The following is an 18,427-nucleotide window of genomic DNA, read 5'->3' as shown; positions in this document are numbered from 1 at the left end:
AAAACTTCTTTCAGCATGAAATAAAGAAACCGCACCATATTGAATCATTTTGAAGCAACTACTAAACATTAATTGAGTTATGCGAATGTTTGATGTACAATACAGTTTAACGTATTATTTACGCATCTAGTTTGACGTTATCAGAGTCCAATACAGACGGAAAAAAAACTTAAAACCAAGCAACGTCAACATGGGTGCTTTAATATTCTTGATTCATGGTTTCCCTGGTTGTAATGAGGGAAGGGCCAGTGTAGAAACTAGCTGGTGAAACGAAACTGAAACTGAAGAAGCGAATTCGATAAAAAGGCGAAGAGGAGGGACCGAAGGGATTTGTTCGGTTTGCAGACAGAGCGATGACTTTTCAGGGAGAGAGACTCGCCAAAACATTTATCTGTCATCGTTTTACTATGTCAAAGATCAATGCAGGTACGTAATGATAACCTTAATCTAATGGTTTGTTGTAAACGCGTTTAACACGTCTATATTGTATAGGGAGTAAAATATTGCATACGCATTCATATGCAGATTTTGATGTTATATATTGTATTTAAAGTTTCTGTACAACTTGCCTTTTAGTCATTTCTGATTTAAAGAAGTTAAAATGAAGTTGTGGGTAAGGAGATTAACGTTATAATGAAAAGCATAAAATACCGCAAAAACATTTGATCGACTATTAATGTCATGGGGTGATGATATGTTCAGTGTTTACTTATGAAAATTTACCTCACTTTACCATATTTTAACTGTAGTACTGGGACCATAGTAGGTAAATCATGGATTGTTTCTGTAAAACAAACTGGAATTTGTGTCATGTAGTTTGAACAATTTTAACAACAATAATGCAAATAGCAGTCCCTCACTTCTGATTAGGGATTATGTTAAACCTCAGAAAAATCAAAATGCATAAAATAGTTACATACAGTTTATTTATATTTGTAACATACAGTAGCATACATATTTTTGACATTTTGTTTTTGACAATTAGACTTTTGAACCTTTTGAAACAACATCCAGGAAGCTAAAAGCTGTGATAGGGTAGAAAATGACAAGGAAGAGAAAAAGTGGCAAGAAAGGGAAGCCATTGGCACAGAAGAAGGAGGCCCAAAAAAGAGGTGGCAGCACATCTTCATCCACAACACAAAAGGAGGGGGCTCAAAAAGGAGATGGGAGCTCATCATCATCCACGACACAGAAGGATGGGGCTCAAAAAAGAGATGACAGCACATCATCATCTACAGCACAGAAGGAGGAGGGCCAAAAAAGTGATGGGAGCACATCATCATCCACAACAAATAAGGAGGGAGCTCAAAAAAGAGATGGGAGCACATCTTCCAGATTGCAGAAAAAGGGGCCCCAAAAAAGAAAAGGTAGCACATCTTCATCTAGAGCACATTCACGGAGTCGATCAAAAAGCAAGCAAACTAGTTACCCAAGCCAGGCCAGATCCAGAAGCCATGGCCAGCACAACATAAGCACAACTGAGTCTGGGCCACTCAGCAAAGAGGCTCAAACTCAAACAAGCGCAAGTTTGTTGGTGGACAAGGACACTCAGACTGAGACTGTCGGTCAAGCATCACAGCAGACACAAACAGAGATCAATGGCAACACAGAGACAGCAGAAGTTTCACAGCCTCCACAGCTCAGTCATGAAGATGTTGAGATGGAGGGTACTGTGCAGCCAAGGACAAAAGGGAGTGAAAGTGATGGGGAAAAGGAGGAAAGTGTAAAGAGGAAGAAACGGAAAGTGAGTGAAATTGGGGAACCTGCAAAGGAGACAGAAGAAAGCACCAAACTATCACATGAATGTGGGGAAAAAGTTGGTGATAATCAAAAGAATGAAGACACAAATAAACATTATGGAGGAGATTCACTGAAAGACCTTAAGTCAGTAACAGAAGAGCCAAAATCATACGCAGCAGCTGCCGCAACAGGGAAGACAGGCAAAGTGTCTAAGGAGCAGACGAATCAGATAGAAGCAAATCAGGACAGCACAATGGAAAGCAAAAGTACTCAGAGGTTTGTGATGCTGCACTTAGAACTATAAATATTTCAGCTAAGTATATGTAACCTTTGATGCATTCTAATTTTTAATATTGTTGTAACAGAAAACCTTCTCCAGTGAGGGCTCCAGCTGGACCGCCAATGCTGACGTTTTACATCTATGCAGTTTTGGACAAACGATTCAGATTTAATGAACAATATGACTCCCTTTTCCTTGATTATAAGAATGGAAACATTAAACTTCAGATGAAACATTTCAAGTAAGTTTCTCATTATACAGACTTTAAACTGTATGTAATAATAAGTTTCACTTACTTTGTCTTTATCTTTCGGCTTAGTTTCTGATTTATCAGGAGTCGCCACAGCAGAATGAACTGCCAAAATATGTTTTTAACCAAATATATTATTTATTTATTATTTACTATTTTAAGTAGCGTAGTCAAACAGTAAAAGTTGAAATAAGCACTGAACAAGAAGATGTTTACTGATGTTAAATGTTGTATTGCATAGTGTATTTTTTTAATGTTAAGGCCATTTCTTGTTGTTTAGCAGTATAGGAAAGGATGGCTATTTGATTGAGGCAACATTTTCAGTCAAGGACAGTGCAGTGAGAGGTGGCACAATTCAATATAAATATGTGGTGCAGCAGAGGCAAAATCAGAAGTCGGAAATAGCAGTGAGATACATTGAGGTCCCTTCTTACACTACAGAGAAAGGTACTAAAATCTGAATATATTTATATGTTTATTTTTTTGTAAAAATAAAAAAAATTATTATTTTTTTTTTTGCATTTTCCAGAATTCCACCTTTATGAAGGCTATATAAGCTGTTCAAGCACAGTCTCAATTACAGAATGGATGATGAGCTTGTTTCATTCTGAACAAAAAGCAGTTTACAAAGGCTGGGAGACTTCTGCGCATGTGTTACTGGACAGAATTTTTCTTAAATGGCACCCATCTAATGAGGAGAGCAACATGACATTTGTGCAACACTTAAGAAGTTACAAAAATGCTTTTGAGTCAGGCTGCGTGGAGTTTCCAGGAAATTATACTCCATTTCCTATAAAAGTAAATGTGACACACACATAAATAAACTGTTACTTTTTACTTATTTTTTGAAATTCCTGTTACAACAGAATGTATTGTTTTACTGTAGGTCTCAGAGCTCATTTCTGCTAAACTAAGAATGATTTTAAAAAAAGAATCAGAAGCTCTTAGGACATCAGAGAGCTTAGATGGGGTCAAATCAGAGGCACTATCAGTGGCCCTATCAGTGTTCAAGGTGTGCTGTGGCTGTGATGTCGATCTCAGCTTAAAGGACTGGGGCAAACTCTGCCAAGTTGTCTCTGAATGCATGGGTTCCTTTGGAGAAATTCAAACAACCCAAACTGCCCCATTTATCAAGTGAGTAAGGTTTATTTGACAAATCTGGTTTTAGATCATTGATTTTATCTGTATCTTCTAATGCACACTAGAATGCGGTGGCATTTCTAGTAATGAATATGTATTAATGTTTACAAGTTGCTAAGCACCACAATAATCATCATGATTTTGGTTTCTTTCTAGCACAGTGACAGGACTGATGAACCTATGTGCAAAGAAGCTCATCACAGAAGTGGTGTTACTTGTTCCTGTCCTTCATTTACTGAGAAATTCAGAAGTAAAAGAAGCAGGTCCAGGCTCATCTATGGATGAACAGAGATGGACAGGGCTTGAAAACATATCATATCAATCTTTTAGGGAAAGAATCAGAGGACTCCCAGACAAAAGGAGGTTCGTTTGGATAATTTTATAGGGCACTTTTTCATTTCATAATAAACAGGATAAGATATGTGATTTTCTTTATTTTGTAGGATGATCCTTAAGCTGATCAAAGATAACTTGCCAATGACCAAAGACAACCCTAAATTGTTGAAAAGCTGGCTTTCCTTGGTGGCATTTGAGGATGTTTCTGAGTTTGTCCAGTTGACTGGTAGCTTTCCTGAACTCCTGATCCAAAGTCTAATGTGCAGAATCATAGAGGCAGAAAAAAACACTGATGCCAATCGCACAGAAAAAAACCTGGAGGTATTTGATTAAGGACGCATTCATGATTAGGAACTTGAGCTACAGCTGTTGCCTTTGCCACAGAAAGAACATTATTATACTAACACATGTTTGTTTTTTAAATTTCAGGTAACTGGAAAGGTCCTGAACCTCTTGTTGAAGAGCATTGAGAAAGACAGAGAAAGGTACATATATTTGTTTATAGTGGGATTCATTGAACTTAATGTTCTTTTTGAATATTTAATATGGGGCAGGTATTAATGCAGGATTTCTTTAATCACCAGAATCATGAAGACTGAGCAATTGACATTAATCCTTCAGTGTTGCTGTAATGTTCACAAGAGTGTTTGCAAGACTGCTCGGCTTGTCCCACAATACAAAGTCACAGTGCTCTCTTTCCAGCTTCTCCTTAAAATGGCTGAAATTGTTTATGATGGGTTTTTTAAGGTAGTGTATCATTAACATATTCTTAATAGTTATATAAGGATGGTGTCTTTTTGAAAAAATCATTTCATTTTGCAGGGTGGAGAGCAAATGAAACAACATCAAAATGAGGTTTTGTCCAAACTCAACATCATTCAAGAGGATTTCAGGAAATGGAGAGTTGAGCTCCTCTTAAAACCTCTGATGCAGACCTCTGGATTCACTTACCCTCGAGAAATGGAGGTAATCTTTATGAATATATTATTGAAGCCAATCAACTGCAAAGACAGTGCCATGTGCCAATGGTCATGATAGACTATTGAATTTATTCAGACACATATTCATGCACTAGGGTGTTAATTTGAGGTGTTGGCTGTGTTTTTGTGCTGTTTACATGTTAATCAGACATCCTGAGCTTGAATATGGTAGTGGCTGGATCTATGTAATAGAAATTTGTGTTTTTTTTTTTATTCTTTTTTGCAGTTGTGGAATGATTTGTATGGGATTGAGAGTTCAATTCCAGGTGTCACTGAAAGATGGAAGGGTTTTTTAGATCATGACCTGAGACGGAGGATATCCCAGGTACTGTATATACACTTAAATATACACTCACCGGCCATTTTATTAGGTACACCTTACTAGTGCCGGGTTGGACCCCCTGTTGCCTTCAGAACTGTGGTCATAAAGGCATGGACATGGTCAGCAACAATATTCAGGTAGGCTATGGTGTTGACATGATGCTCAGTTGGTAATAATGGGTCCAAAGCATGGCAAGAAAATATCCCCTACACCATTACACCACCACCACCAGCCTGAACCGTTGATACAAGGCATTTCATGCTTTCATGTTGTTGAGGCCAAATTCTGACCCTACCATCTGAATGTCGCAGCAGAAATCGAGACTTATCAGACCAGGCAACATTTTTCCAATCTTCTATTGTCCAATTTTGGTGAGTCTGTGTGAATTGTAGCCTCAGTTTCCTGTTCTTAGCTGACAGGAGTGGCACCCGGTGTGGTCTTCTGCTGCTTTAGCCCATCCGCCCCAAGGTTCGACGTGTTGTTCATTCAGAGATGCTCTTCTGCACACCTCGGTTATAACGAGTGGTTATTTGAGTTACTGTTTCCTTTCTATTAGCTCGAACCAGTCTGGCCACTCTCCTCTAATCTCTGGCATCAACAAGGTATTTGCGCACACAGAACTGCCACTCACTGGCATTTTTTTCTTTTTCGGACCATTTTCTGTAAACCCTAGACAAGGTTGCGTGTGAAAATCCCAGTAGATCAGCATTTTCTAAAATATTCAGACCAGCCCATCTGGCACCAACAACCATACCATGTTCACAGTCACTTAAATCACCTTTCTTCTCCATTTGGATGCTCGGTTTGAACTGCAGCATATTGTCTTGACCTTGTCTACATGCCTAAAATCATTGAATTGCTGCTTTAATGAGCAGTTGGACAGGTGCACCTAATAAAGTGGCTGGTGAGTGTACATAAATAAGCATAAACATTTTAATTTTACAAAATTTAAGTCAACATAATCCATTTGTTTTTTAGATTTCTGACACTGACAAGATTGTTGTGTATGTCCTGGTCACGTCAGCCAAGGCTGTTGAGAATAGTCATGCAAACATTCAGTCTTGTTTGAAAGAGTTGTGTGAGGCTGCCATTAAGAACCAGTGTCAGGTATTGTCATATAACACCTTTTAAGATTTAAAGAGATGATCAGTTTTGCAGTATTGTTATATGCACAATATGACTACAAATGTAGAAAGATTGGTATATTTGTAATTGCTTGTATATCTTGTCCTGTTTTTACCTCTTTTACCAGGCAAAGAAGGAAGGAACGCTTTTATGCCATCTTTTTTCCAAGACCATTTCATGGCCAGTTCTGTCCTCCATTATTGTGGAGTCAGCGGCTTGCTTTGGAGAGGATCATAAAGGTCGTCTGCTTGACCCACAATCAGCAATCAACTTCTTTTTGTCTCAAGGTATATAGTAACTTGATATAACAAGTTTCATTGTTTTAATTTAATCTAACAATAAAGTTAATGGTTTAAAACAAACACTTGGACAAAAAATTACTATCCTTCTTGTATGAAAATACAGTACCAGCAACAGTTAATCAATATCATGGGTTATGTTTTATTACAGACAAGTGGAATGAGTGGAAGTTAGAAGATGGTGCCAGTCAATTAATTGCAGAGAGTCAGTCGTTCTTGGGTCGTCTCATTCAGACCCTATGCCAAGGAAGCATACCCTTGGGCCATCTTAAGACAATCTTTAAATATAAGACACAATTTCAGAAGCTTTACAACCAGTGTAAGTGCTATGCACTGAATTTCTGTTATCATTTCTACTGTATATATATATATATATATATATATATATATATATAGCGGTCTCTGTAGATACACACTTAATCACTGTTGTGTTTATTTTGACATTAGATAAGAACAACAACAAAGAAATGAAGGTTTCAATCAGTGTGTCAGATCTACTCAGTCAAAGAGAAGATGACTTGAAAGCCTTTGAACAACAGAAGGGGTACATGACCAACCTTATTAATATGCTGGGAAAGATTTCTGATGTCATAAATGGTAATTACTCATTTGAATTTCATTGTATTTATCTTTTTTTAACAGTTTTATATTAAATATGTTGAACCCCATGCAAGACATGTCCTTCCCTAATTATAGATAGGAGACCTAGTTAAAATCTTATTGAAATATTTAAGCTGCTACCTTAGGATGCTTTTATGAAGATTAAGTAATTTAATACTGAATTATATAAACTGTAAAAATAAATATGTTTGTATTTTACATTGATTGTGGCCACAACAGTACCAGAGCTTTCGTCCCTTGAAGAAATTGCCAAAACCAACGTGCAGGAGGTCGCACTGGACAAGCTGGTTGAAGTGGAAACCTATTTTTCTAAAGATGATCTTAAGAAAAACAACACAAGGCGAGTGTTATTCTACAGTGATGATCAGCAAGTCCAAGACATGGCACGGAAGATGCATGACGTAAACTCCAGCAACCTCATTTTAAGTTTTTGGCAAGAAAAAGCAAAAGATTATTTTATGGCTGGTCCTGAGCTTTTGTCACTAGATCTTACAGAAATCTATGAAGATATCTGGACACCATGTCTCACTAAATTCCTCAACTTTGGTAATCGGATTGCTGTTGGACAAGCATGCTTTAAAGAGGTGGAAGAGGCTTTGGTAGGGTGTGGGGAGACAGGTGAAGGAGATCGTTTGAAGAAAGAGTTTATGTTGATGGCCACTATGCTGGACGGCCATAATGAGAACTGGCCAGAGCAACGTCTAAAGCAGATTCGGGAATACAGATGCCTTTATGATGCAGCAGAATCTGCTGAGGTCATACTGAAATTAAAAGATAGGTTGGGATTACAAGGAGATTTCAGCCATATACATAGCTTGACTCTAGTGGTAAGAGACCTATCTTTATTGTGATTGCATTAGATTTACCATTTATGTGTTTTTCATTAAAATTGATATGTTTTTGTATAGACTGTTGTGATATTTCTGTTGTTTTACATAATAATAGAGAGATGACTCATTTAAACAAAACACTCTGGGTTCACTGAGTGAGGATCTCATTAAAGCGAGGCAAAAGCTGGCAGATGTTGAACGCCGACACACAACCTGTCTTGAGGCATTCTTGAAAAGTGATACACTAATTAAATGGATCAAAGCAGAAATTCCAAGTAAGATTTTCTGGCTTTATAGTGTTCATATCTGGAAGAAAATCTGTCCCTTTTTTAATATACTTTATTTTATTCAGGTTTAAAGGAATTGAAAGTCTTTATGGAACTGGCCACAATTTCTGCTGGAGAGAATGATGCAGACATTGATAGGTTGGCTAGTTTTGAGACTGCTGTGATGGGCTATGCACCTTTGCTTTATTCACTACCACAAAATGTAGGATTTGAAGAGTTTTTTGACTATGCTAAGCAAGTATTGGACACCCTTAACAAAGATGAGAAACTCGGGGATAAACTGGTAAGTATCTGCAAGATGATTGAGTTTTTGATAGAGCTTTCTGCTGTTATAATTATTGATATCTGTACACCCACAATTTTCCAATTATTAGCTACCAAATGATCCATTTTTAATGTAAAAAGTCTTATCAGTCACATTAAGGGAACATTCTTTTATGTGTTTTAATGAAGGTTTGCCTATATATAATGTTTACAGGTAGACTCCAATCGGTGGTTGGATTGGCTTAAAGGTTTAAGGGAAACTCATGGCTCTGTTGAACAGTCGTCTTTATCTTTGGCCTCAGCTATCAACACTGGAGGCATGTACCATGTAGGCTGGCCTGATGATTTCAATGGAAAAGTGAGTAAAAAATAGTCCTAATTGTTCAATGCTTAATAGACAAATACGTGATGGCTTAAAATCACAAAAATCTTTCTTTAAATAGTTATAAAGTAATTTTCTACTAAAGAGGTATTTTATTGAATAGGGGAGTTTGTGAGCATGCTTAATATGTTATATGTTTGTAGACTGGTTTGGACAACATCTTTTACGTGAAGGTGACCAAAAACAATGAAGAAAAGACATATCGTCTTAATGAACTCTTAGAGCTGCAGAATAAACTCATGCTGATGTCATCTAAAGGAGAGAAGGGAAAGGAGCAAGTCATCAAGTTTACTCAGGTTGGGTTCATTGTTACATTCTCCAAGGTCTGAAAACATACAGTAAATACCAGACACCATTATGTTAAACTCTGTTTAACACCAATTTGAGTATATTTTGTGGAGACTTAACTCTTGTTTCCGTCCTGCAGGTTTTTGAAGGTATTCAGCGCATGGGCCGCATCCTCCTGCAGTTGCACAGATCGGGTAACATGCTCTTCAGAAACTGGGCAGCAGAGATAACGTGCAACCACCAAAATCAACCCTGCATTCAAGTGAAATTTCCCTTATTAAGTAAGTGTATTGTATATCAGGGTGAAGTCGAGGAGGAGCTTCAGAAGCTGAGTCGCTCCCTGGAGGACTTCCATAAAGATTGGTGTAACCACTTAACCAAGATGCGCTCCCAGTACTATCCACTGAATCATTACTCTTCAGAGCAAATTGTCTATCTTTGCGAATGGATCAACAGCATTAACATCAAAAAGAAACCTGTTCCACAACAAGTTTGGCACCTTTTGACTCCTATCAAACCAGACTGCATGTTAAATGACATCAAAGAGGCTTTTGAAATAGCAACAGAGCCACAATCTATTTTGCAAGAGGATACAGCAGAGGAATTGGGACCAAACAGTGATTTTGACCTGCCTTTGAGCTTCAGTTTACTAGATGTCAGCACCGAATGCTTGGAGGACCTGTGGAAGCAATTTAAGGAGAACATGTCTGGATTCCTTACCCACCATGTAGATGTTGAGACACTTGGACGATTCCTCTCCAATCTCTCCAACATGAATCAACTGCACATCAAACGAAAGATTCCTTCTTTTCTACAAGAAGGAAGGCCAAATCTTGTCCAATGCCCTGCTGCTGAATTAATGAGCACCACTCTTTCTTTTTACATGGAGAGTCCAGAAAATCCTCTTCCAACAACTGATGAGGTATTAATGTGCCAGGAGGAAACAACTGAAGAGGAGGTGGAGATCTTCCTTCGCAGATGCCTTGGAGGTGCTACAAGCAATCATAAGAAGATCTACACTCTGGTCAATCCAGGATCACTGAGTTATGATGTGAGCGTGGCATTGGTGGAATACTTTGAGACCCAGGAAGTGTGTGCTGGTCCTTATTACCGGCTAGTGATGGTCTGTCCTGTTAACCAGGATAGATATATTCCTTCATTCTTTAGCAACTATAAGGTGCAAACTGGTATAACTATATCTGCAGAAAGAAGTCAAAAGTACATTCGTCATCACTTTAAAATATCTTACGAGCTTGCCACCCACTCAAGTGTCTATCCGGAAAGGTTGTCCGTCTGGATGATTGCATCAAAACGTCCAGCTGTTGGTAAGTACTAGTTATACCATAAATTATAAAATCAAATCAAACCAAGTGACTCCATTTATTAATGCTGGGTTTTGTAAACAAAATGGGATTAGTTTGCTTCATCATAGCCTCTGAATTACTTTTGATACTTTTGACTTTTGATAAATGTGATCGTATTCTCTGGTAGTCTAGATTAGACATACTTTTTTTAATTTCTTCCTGCTCTTCTTGCAGGAAAATCTCTGTATGTGAGACGCCTTTTTGAGAAGTTCAAAGGGGAATTTCCAAGAGCCACACTTCTAACAATCAGGCTCATCGATCCTTACATTGACATGGATGAATTTGTCCAAACTCTGTCCGAGAGACTGGCTCCACTGAGACAGCAGGACCCTGTGCTGTTACACATTGACGTTGCAGCTGTATGTTTTTCCTATGTCATGGCATCCACTATTATATAATATTTGTGGAACACTATTAACACTTCTTTTCTCTCACCATTTTGGATCATTCGTAATGGATTTCTTGCCTTTGCAGGTGTGTCATGGCTTGGAGGAATTCCTGTTCAAATTGCTCATTCTAGAATGTATTAGTGACAGCAAGGGAACTATATGGAGGAGAAATAAAGCTCATTTGGTGGTGATTGAAACACTTCAGCGAGGTCACAAGACTCAAACAAAAATGGAGGTAGAATGTTTTTCCAACTTTTTAAACTTTTCCTCGCTGAAATAAATTCAAAAGTTGGTAATGTTGGAACTAACCTTTATAATTATATTCTGTTTTACAGCCTTCACATGGATTTTTGAATACATTACCTACTATCTTCTGCAGGCCTCCTAAAGACATCAAAGAGATCATGAAAACAAACGAGAGCTTTAGATCATTGGATCCACTAATGGATAAAGAAGAGTTTGAAAGTGAAGACATTCAGAGACCCTACCAATACCTCAGGCGGTTTAACAGGAGTATGAACTTGGATAGATTTACATATCAAGCTCATTCTGTAGAAGGGGATCCAGTTGATTGTCTCCATCATCTTTTGTCAAACTATGGCTTGAAGGACCCATCCTGGGCTGAACTTAAGCACTTTACTTGGTTTCTTAACCTGCAGCTTAAAGACTGTGAGAAATCTTTGTTCTGTGATTCAGACTTTTGTGGGGAGACCTTAAGTGGCTTCAAAGACTTCATAGTAAAATTCATGATTCACATGGCTCGAGATTTTGCCTCACCCTCCATTGACATCTCTGACCAGAGCCCCTCCTTTTTCTCTAAGAATGAAGATGAGGAAGAAATCCTGTCTTTCCGAAAAAGATGGGAAAATGAGTCTCACCCATACATATTTTTCAATGCAGATCACGTAAGCATGTCTTTCTTAGGATTTCATGTGAAACAAAATGGGACAATTCTTAATGCGGTTGATTCAAAAAGTGGCAAAGTGTTAATGAGAAATGTGATGACACAAGAGCTATTTTCAGACATTCAACGACAAATGATCAATCTGTCAAAGGACTTTGATGACCTGACCAGAGAGGACAAGTTACAAAAAATGTCCTTTGTTGTTGGTGCCGAAAAAGGATGTGAAAAAGGCAAGTTTGATCCAGATCCTACATATGAGTTAACCACTGACAATGTCATGAAGATGCTGGCTATACATATGAGATTCAGATGTGAAATTCCTGTTATCATCATGGGGGAAACTGGCTGTGGAAAGACTCGGCTTGTTCGCTTTCTATGTGATCTACAACGCGAAGGCAGAGATGTTGAAAACATGAAGCTAGTCAAAGTTCATGGCGGTACAACTTCAGAGACCATCTATAAGAAGGTTCGGGAAGCAGAGGAACTTGCTCAGAAAAATCGTCAAAAATATAAACTTGACACAGTTTTGTTTTTTGATGAAGCCAACACAACCGAAGCAATCTTTGCCATCAAAGAAGTACTATGTGACAAAACTGTAAAAGGATACCCTTTGAAGAAAAACTCTGGTCTGAAAATAATTGCTGCCTGCAATCCATACAGAAGACACACGACAAATATGGTTGATCGCTTAGAGCGAGCCGGTCTAGGATACAGAGTAAAAGCTGAGGAAACTGAGGATCGCCTTGGTAAAGTCCCCATGAGACAGCTTGTGTACCGTGTGCACCCTTTACCCCCGAGCATGGTGCCTCTGGTGTGGGATTTTGGACAATTAAGCGATTCAACTGAACTCTCTTACATTCGACAGATTGTGAAAAAAAAGATGAGAGATCATAGATTGCCTCTTTCATGCCAGAATGTGATCACGAATGTTTTGGCTGCATCTCAGAAATACATGCGCAACCAAGCAGATGAATGCAGCTTTGTAAGCCTTAGAGATGTGGAGAGATCAATGGGTGTCCTTCTTTGGTTTTACAACCACAGAGACATTTTTTTTCCATCCCTAGATTTTCCGAGATTTGAAAATGAGCAGATGGTCTTGAAATGCTTGGTGCTTGCAGTTGGTGTTTGCTATTACCCATCTCTTGAAAACAAAAGACCATACCTAGCGACTATCAGCAAATGCTTTCCTGATCAGTTCAACTATGAAGAGTCTCTGGAGCAGGAGATAGCTTCATGCCAAGACTTTTTACTTAAGAACATTCAAACAAGAGAAACGATTGCCAAAAATATGGCTTTGAAAGAGAATGTGTTCCTTATGGTGGTCTGCATTGAGTTGAGGATTCCACTCTTTCTGGTTGGCAAACCTGGGAGCTCTAAATCTCTTGCTAAGACTGTCATAGCAGATGCAATGCAACGCCAGGCTTCACACTGTGATTTATTCAAGAAACTCAAGGAGGTTCACATGGTGTCTTTTCAATGCAGCCTTCACTCAAGCCCTGAAGGAATCATCGGAACCTTCCGAAACTGTGCTCGTTTCCAAAAGGATAAGAACTTAGATGAGTATGTGTCAGTAGTCGTACTGGATGAAATAGGACTTGCAGAGGACTCGCCACAGATGCCACTGAAGACATTGCATCCTCTTCTTGAGGATGGATGCATAGACAGTGACAACCCAGAGTCATACATGAAAGTTGGGTTTGTTGGAATCTCAAACTGGGCTCTCGATCCAGCAAAAATGAACAGAGGTATTTTTGTGTCACGTTGGGACCCGAGTGAAAAAGACTTAGTAGAGACAGCCGAAGGTATCTGCTCATCCTCCCAACCTGTTCTTCTCAAAATAAAGCACCTACTGTCAAAGTTGGCAAAATGTTTTCTGAGCATCTGTAAAACTGACAGTGAACAATTCTTTGGACTCAGAGATTATTATGGCTTGATAAAAATGCTTTTTGACACAGTCAAATGTTCAGATCAGGAGCCATCTGACAAAGAGTTGGCAGAGGCAGTGTTGAGAAACTTCAGTGGACAAAGGGATGGATTTGATCCACTTGATTACTTCAAGGACATCTTCCAAAACATTCAAAATGTCCAAAGGCCAAACACATTGAACATGATTGAACAGAATCTCGACCACCACATTGACAAAGAATGCCGATACCTTCTTTTGCTCACAACTAACAATGCTGCCTTGTACATTATCCAACACCATATTTTCTCAAAGGAGAATTATACACAGAAATGCCCAGAAATTGTCTTTGGATCAGGGTTTCCCAAAGATCAGGAGTATGCCCAGATATGTCGCAATGTGAGCAGAATCAAGGCGTGCATGGAGACAGGTCGAACTGTAATCCTGTTGAATCTCCTTAATCTCTATGAGAGCCTGTATGATGCCTTGAATCAATACTATGTCTACTTCAGTGGGCAGCAGTATGTTGACTTGGGACTAGGTTCACATAGAGTAAAGTGTCGAGTTCACAGAGACTTCAGACTTGTTGTGGTGGAAGACCAGGAAAAGGTCTACAAAAAGTTTCCTGTTCCTCTTAAGAACAGACTGGAAAAACACAAAGTTGATAGGAGTACAGATTTGGCTCCTTGGCAACACAGAGTTTTGGAAAAACTCAAAAAGTGGGCGCGGGAGTTTTCAAAAATCCAGCATTCTGATTCAAGTGAAGCCAATTTTAGCGTAACCGATGCATTTGTTGGCTTCCATGGTGATGCTTGTGCTAGTGCACTCCTGCAGGCTTTAAAGAAAATTGACAAATTGCATCATAATAAAGAGGAAAATAGAGAAGAAAGTGAAGCTCATCACATTGACAGAGAATTTACTGAGTTTCAAGAGAAAGTTAACAAATTCCCTGATGAGGCACAAGAAGATGATGCTTCTATGGAAGTTGACAAGGTACAAGATGCAGAGATTGATGAAGAAATGGAGACTCTTGGAGATGATTCTGATCTTGTGAAAATGGTTGAAGGTCCTGTTTTTGTTGAGACAAGAGACAAAATTGAGTCAAACAAAACCATGGATGAGGAGGAAGTCTATGAAATTGCCAAAAGCTTTCTCTTGAATTGTTCTACACCAGACTCTGTTCTTAGGTTGAAGTATTCAGAATTTGGAAATCAGGAGACAGAAGAACTTCAGAAAATGTATTTCCATCTGCAAACCCATCAGTCTCTTAGAGACCTGTTAAACAACCATCTGAACAAAACTAATCAGGACAAGAACAGATTCTTAGAGGTAATGTTTAATCTTTATAGAATTGTAGATATCAAATGTTGTTATTCTAATAGTATTAAGGGACTTTTAAGGTACAATTTTGTCTCATGTAGTCATATTAATGATCATGGTTTCTGTCAGGTAACAACATTCTCCAATCTTCTCACTGGAGCTGATGTGAGAAACCTTGCTCCAGCCTTGGGCTTGTCCACTGAGCGTTTTCTTCTGCTCTCTTTACACCAGTTTGACACAGAGGCTTCATTCTGCAACAAGATACAGTGAAGTTTAAAATATTTAGTTTGTTACAGTACAATTTGCTTTAGCAACAGATGGTCAACTATTTGTAATACCTTTTATGTGTTCTTCCACAGGTCCTTCCTGAGGGAATCAGGGCCCTCAGTGCACATTCTTCTGATTCAGATGGACATGGAAGAGTCACTATGCAAAAATGAACTCATTGCTTCAGCAAAGTAAGTACATTGATTGTATTGGCATTGTAAATCAGATTTTAATTTCGCAACACCCAAAGTCAGTTTTTAAAATTTTTTTTTTTTTTTTACCTTTACATCAGGTACTGTACCATGAATGAAATATTGCACTTAAAATCAGATGAGTGCAATATCTACACTGTGTTCATTACAAAACTCTCCAGAATTGGAGAGCAATGTACTTCAATTACTGGCGACAAGTACATTGGCTTTCAAGGAGGTAAGTGAAATTTTTTTTAATTGAAACATTTGCACTGTGTTAAGACATTATCAAATAAATATTCTTTTTTTTCTGAAGGAGTTTGGCTGTCTGCACATATTGATGACCTTAGAGATTCTGATGACTTGTGCTTAAACCTTAAAGCTTTTTGTGGAATACCTATAAGTCAACTAATTTCACAGACAATCGAGTCAGGTATGTACTGTAAGGACCAACTCTTCTTATTGAGGAGAGCTTAGGAACTTACAAATACTATACCACTTCTGCTACCACCCACAACACCATACTTTGTTGGGGCAAGCTTTGCACAAGCAAGCAAAACATACATTTGTATTTAGAAAGCTATAACATTTGTTATAATTTGTAAAAAACTATTTTACAGATGTCAAAGAGTCGGATGAAATGAATACAAATAGACAACAAAGTGAAAAGGTAAAAGGTTTTAAAAGTGCACTGGATTAATTTAAACATATCCATAAAGTAATGTTATACATACTGACTGAAACACTGTTTTTTTTTTTTTTTTTAGGGTGATTCAGTGCATCTGCACAGTTTGTCCCTATTGAGATCCTGTACCCAGAAAGCTGTTTCATTGCTAAGAGATACAGATGAAAAGACCTCCAGGAGTATGGAGCGCATGAACATATTGCTTGGGCTTTTGGCATGTGACCCTGGGCGGACAGGAGGTTGGTTTTCATTATATCTGTTGTTGTGACTATTATATATGTAAAACGATAGTTCATCAGAGACTAAAAACAATCAACTTGCATCAAAAATATCTTTTGTATGTTTTTTCAGCACGTTTCCAACAAGTGTTGCTAAAGAGACTGGTATTTGCATTGATTCAGAAGGAAGAACTGATTCCAAATGCAAAAGACTGGGTTTATAAAGTGGCAAAGAATCATGAAGCTCTGCAAGAATGTGGAACACTGAGGTAATGTAGTAATATAAATTCAACCAGCATTAGCAGATGTCTAAAATAAGCAGTGTTATTATGCAGTGTTTTAACTGCCTAATGCTTAATTTATGCTTTACACATGTAAATACACACAAGTAATAGTAAAGCAATACCTTTAGAGTTTGTAAAATGCACAAGGAAGTCTAACAATCCATTCTAATATAATTTCCCGATGTGTTTTATTCATATCAGATGCACATACTGAAAGTCACTATAAAGTTGAATCTACTCTTCTCTAAGTTTACCAGCCACTTACTTGCATGTATTTGGGAAGTTACTGGTGAATTTACGTGCTTTTTCAGAAAACAAGACATCATTTCTTATGCTATTTCATGAGTCTAGTATGTATCTTAATTTAAAAATATTTAGATATTTGGATTGAAAACAGGACAAACTGCTTAGTTTTTTCATTCATTCATTTTCTTGTAGGCTTAGTCCCTTTATTAATCTGGGGTCGCCACAGCGGAATGAATCGCCAACTTATCCAGCAAGTTTTTTACGCAGCGGATGCCCTTCCAGCAGCAACCCATCTCTGGGAAACATCCACACATGCACATACACTACGGACAATTTAGCCTACCCAATTCACCTGTACCGCATGTCTTTGGACTGTGGGAGAAACCGGAGTACCCGGAGGAAACCCAGGCGAATGCAGGGAGAACATGCAAACTCCACACAGAAACGCCAACTGAGCCTAGGATCGAACCAGCGACCAAGCGACCTTCTTGCTGTGAGGCGAACATGCTACCCACTGCGCCACTGCGTCGCCCACTGCTTAGTTTTTTATTTTATTATTATTATTATTATTTGGGGGATGAGTTTTTTCGAATAAACGTTTGGAAATTAATGCTTTTTTTAATCCGATTCATCGATTAATAAAAAAAAAAAATAATCGCCAGATTAATTGATTATTGAAATAATCGTTAGAATATCTTCAAGCCTACCAAAGACTATCATGACTTTGAAATATGTCAATTGCACTCGATAAACAGCCGTAGATTAGTCACAACTAACAAGGTATCATTTCTGTTTCATGTTCAGGCACACTTTGTGGCGCTACTTACAGGATTTTTTGACCCCAGTGTTGGCCCGAATATTAGAAGTGATAGACAGGGATTGCAACTTGTACCAACTGTATGGTGAAGGTCTCAGTGAGGGTCTGACCCAATTCTGGCTGGATATTTTTGAAGATCAACAACTCCTTGACCTAATTCCATCACAAAATACAAGGTATGATTAAATCCACATTATGTTCTGAAATCTGTTTATTAATAAATGAGGCGTTGAAATACATTTGATTAATTAACTACAACTGATGAGAGGATTTTTCTCTTTTTGTAGAGCTCCAGACCAGGAGATTAATGTGCAGTGTCACCTATTTGTTGGAGAAGTTGAACAACCTTGTGCTGCTCCTTACAGCTGGCTAATAAAAACATACTGTCAGAGTTTATGGGAGGAATCTGAGTTTGTGCGAAGTGAGATGTCTTTTTTTTTGTGCTGAAAATGTATAAACACATGCAGCTTTATGAAGTCATGCAAACAACATGTTTTTACTTTTTTTTCAGGCTCTGAGCAAGACATTAAAGCCAGGATTCAACAGTTTGTTAGCGCTGTATCAGGCAGTAGACTTGGCAGCTATATTCAGAAACTATCAGATGTGGAGAATGTAGAGTTGGGTCAACGCTACTTGACAGATTATGTTCTTCTAGCATTCAAAGTCAACTCTGAGGACGAGCATTGGGTGAGATA

General features: G+C 38.2%; 1 protein-coding gene across 7 annotated transcripts in view; it reads left to right on the top strand.

The window, feature by feature from the left end:
• Window positions 1-314: 314 nt before the first annotated feature.
• rnf213b (ring finger protein 213b) overlaps window positions 315-18,427 on the top strand; it is a 45,707-nt gene continuing 27,594 nt past the window's right edge. For 2 of the 7 annotated variants that reach the window (XM_073917716.1, XM_073917712.1), the window contains exons 1-35: window positions 325-426; window positions 986-2,016; window positions 2,106-2,261; window positions 2,551-2,717; window positions 2,800-3,068; window positions 3,157-3,404; window positions 3,567-3,773; window positions 3,854-4,067; window positions 4,176-4,231; window positions 4,331-4,493; window positions 4,569-4,712; window positions 4,953-5,051; window positions 6,027-6,155; window positions 6,301-6,460; window positions 6,624-6,791; window positions 6,920-7,069; window positions 7,313-7,920; window positions 8,039-8,198; window positions 8,276-8,493; window positions 8,689-8,832; window positions 9,000-9,152; window positions 9,284-10,469; window positions 10,683-10,867; window positions 10,983-11,132; window positions 11,233-15,033; window positions 15,154-15,290; window positions 15,384-15,482; window positions 15,584-15,720; window positions 15,799-15,915; window positions 16,103-16,152; window positions 16,250-16,406; window positions 16,519-16,654; window positions 17,720-17,908; window positions 18,020-18,153; window positions 18,244-18,419. In XM_073917716.1, the coding sequence (XP_073773817.1) occupies window positions 1,043-2,016; window positions 2,106-2,261; window positions 2,551-2,717; window positions 2,800-3,068; window positions 3,157-3,404; window positions 3,567-3,773; window positions 3,854-4,067; window positions 4,176-4,231; window positions 4,331-4,493; window positions 4,569-4,712; window positions 4,953-5,051; window positions 6,027-6,155; window positions 6,301-6,460; window positions 6,624-6,791; window positions 6,920-7,069; window positions 7,313-7,920; window positions 8,039-8,198; window positions 8,276-8,493; window positions 8,689-8,832; window positions 9,000-9,152; window positions 9,284-10,469; window positions 10,683-10,867; window positions 10,983-11,132; window positions 11,233-15,033; window positions 15,154-15,290; window positions 15,384-15,482; window positions 15,584-15,720; window positions 15,799-15,915; window positions 16,103-16,152; window positions 16,250-16,406; window positions 16,519-16,654; window positions 17,720-17,908; window positions 18,020-18,153; window positions 18,244-18,419 (11,241 nt within the window). In that variant the 5' untranslated portion in view covers window positions 325-426; window positions 986-1,042. 7 annotated transcript variants of the gene reach the window in all.

The sequence above is a fragment of the Danio rerio genome, chromosome 12 (genome assembly GCF_049306965.1).
Source record: "Danio rerio strain Tuebingen ecotype United States chromosome 12, GRCz12tu, whole genome shotgun sequence".
In the NCBI taxonomy this organism is placed as follows: domain Eukaryota; kingdom Metazoa; phylum Chordata; class Actinopteri; order Cypriniformes; family Danionidae; genus Danio; species Danio rerio.
The sequence above is the reverse complement of the archived record's forward strand: the minus strand, read 5'-3'. Positions and strand labels throughout refer to the sequence as shown.